The sequence below is a fragment of the Condylura cristata genome, unplaced genomic scaffold (genome assembly GCF_000260355.1).
Source record: "Condylura cristata isolate star-nosed mole 26May11 unplaced genomic scaffold, ConCri1.0 scaffold00001, whole genome shotgun sequence".
Lineage (NCBI taxonomy): Eukaryota > Metazoa > Chordata > Mammalia > Eulipotyphla > Talpidae > Condylura > Condylura cristata.
Genome location: NW_004567102.1, coordinates 89,514,799 through 89,516,677, shown reverse-complemented (window position 1 = coordinate 89,516,677; position 1,879 = coordinate 89,514,799). Strand labels below are relative to the sequence as shown.

The 1,879-nt window shown below is 58.4% G+C and overlaps 1 protein-coding gene across 1 annotated transcript in view; it reads left to right on the top strand.

Moving 5' to 3' along the window:
• LOC101622535 (chromosome unknown open reading frame, human C6orf118) overlaps positions 1 to 290 on the top strand; it is a 13,622-nt gene extending 13,332 nt beyond the window's left edge. Inside the window, exon 6 of the mRNA XM_012735228.1 lies at positions 113 to 290. Coding sequence (XP_012590682.1) covers positions 113 to 215 — 103 coding nt within the window. The 3' untranslated portion in view covers positions 216 to 290. The remainder of the gene's footprint in view (positions 1 to 112) is intronic.
• Positions 291 to 1,879: the final 1,589 nt, after the last annotated feature.

The window sequence follows — 1,879 nt, the reverse complement described above, 5'->3', positions numbered from 1 at the left end:
ACAGCTCCCTGGCTGTTTTTGTGGAAATTGTGCAAAAATAGATGTTGATTTTGAAAGTATTTGTTTATTTTACTTTCCTAATCTGTTGCATTCATTTGCTGTGCATTTCAAGGGACATCTGGACATTTATGAATGAATTTGTGAAAGACAGAGACGGTGACTCTCAAGACGCTGGAAAAGTGGCCGATGAAAGTTTGCAGCCGCCGTGTACGTAGTGTGGATGTTGGCAGACTCATAGATTAACGAAGATACGTTTCACTGGGTCCATTGTAGTTGTTAATAAAGTTACCGCAGCCTGTGCACCGTTGCAGATGTTGAAGTCAGGCCACGCGTGCTCGTCGGTAGTTGGCCTCCGTGTACCTGGCCGTACAATGGGCCGCTTACAGTCATCTGTTTCTGCTCGACAACCTCTTTGGGGAGCACAGCTTTCACCACCCGATGGGTTAGGAAACTGGGCGCTTCTGCTCACTGACTGGACTCGTGTTTATTGGCCGCAGAAGGTCACTCAGCTGACTGACCCTTCACTGTCCTCCAGCACCTGCTCTGGAGGGCTCCTGGATGATCATGGGCGACCCCTGCGGCGGCAGGTCCCTGTGGGGCTTCCTGCCCCACCTCAGCTGAGCGTGGGCCCGAGGTAGCCGTGCGATGGGCGTCCCAGCCCCTGCCTGCAGGCGGCCTGGGCTCTTGGAGTCAGGGCTGACACAGTTTCCTTAGACAGCCAGAGGGCTGTCATGAGGTCAGGCCAGGTGCCAAGCAAGCCCAAGGCATCGATCCGACTTGGAAGGGTGAAGTTTGAGGGGAGCGAGGCCAGGCAGGTGCTTGTTTGAGCTCACAGGGTGGCCTCTTCCTGCCGCGAGACTTGCTCTGGGGAATGTGGCAGGTGAACTCTACATGCGCGCGCTGCGGGAAAATAAAGCCACTCACTCAGTTGTCAGGTTCTCCCACTCCAGTGCTTCCTGGTTGTGTCCCCTAGAATCCTCCTAAGCAGGCACCCCAGTTCCCATCTCCAGGGAGAGAAAGAAACCGGGGGGTGGGGTGGGAGGCAGCTCTCTTGACCACACTGTAGCAGAGCTGGGATTTGAACCCCGATTTAACTTGCTTCATTCCCAAGCTGCCGTTGGCGTCTCCAGCGGTGTCATTTAGATGCAGCTCGAGTGAAGACAGGCAAACACATCTGTGTGTTTTCAAAAGCAACATGAGAACAAAAAACCAGCCCGGCAACAGTGGAACGTGCCGGCCGTGCAGGGAGTGTGAATCTGGACAGACAGACTGGACAGACCGGCGGGGGCGCCGGGCGCAGAGGGGTGGGGTGGACACTCTGAAGAGGAAGCCGGGAGACAGGCCCAAGCGGGTTAGGGACAGGTGCCCGAGCTCCAAGTCACGACGCGCCCGAGGGAGAAACTCGGGTGGAGCCAGGGCCCGTCCTCCTCCCGCCCGGCCAAGCCCAGCTCCACTTACCAGTGTGGCTGCAGAACCCAGGCACCGGCCGACGCAGGGACACGCGCCGGAGCAACTCCCAGCTGGTTGCAGGAAGGCAAACAGGGATCTGGGCAAAACCGCTGGGTCTGGGTGGCCGGGAGACCCCAAAGTCAGCATCCAGGAGACCCCAAACTCAGCGGCCAGGAGACCCCAGAACTCTGGCAGCACAGGACACCCCAGAACTCTGGCAGCCCAGGACACCCAGAACTCAGCAGCCCAGGACAACCCAGAACTCAGCAGCCCAGGACAACCCAGAGCTCGGCAGCCCAGGTCACCCCAGAACTCGGCAGCCCAGGACAACCCAGAACTCGGCAGCCCAGGTCACCCCAGAACTCGGCAGCCCAGGGGACCCTAGAACTCAGGGGACCCAGGTGACCCAGGAGACCCCGTAGGCCCAGCT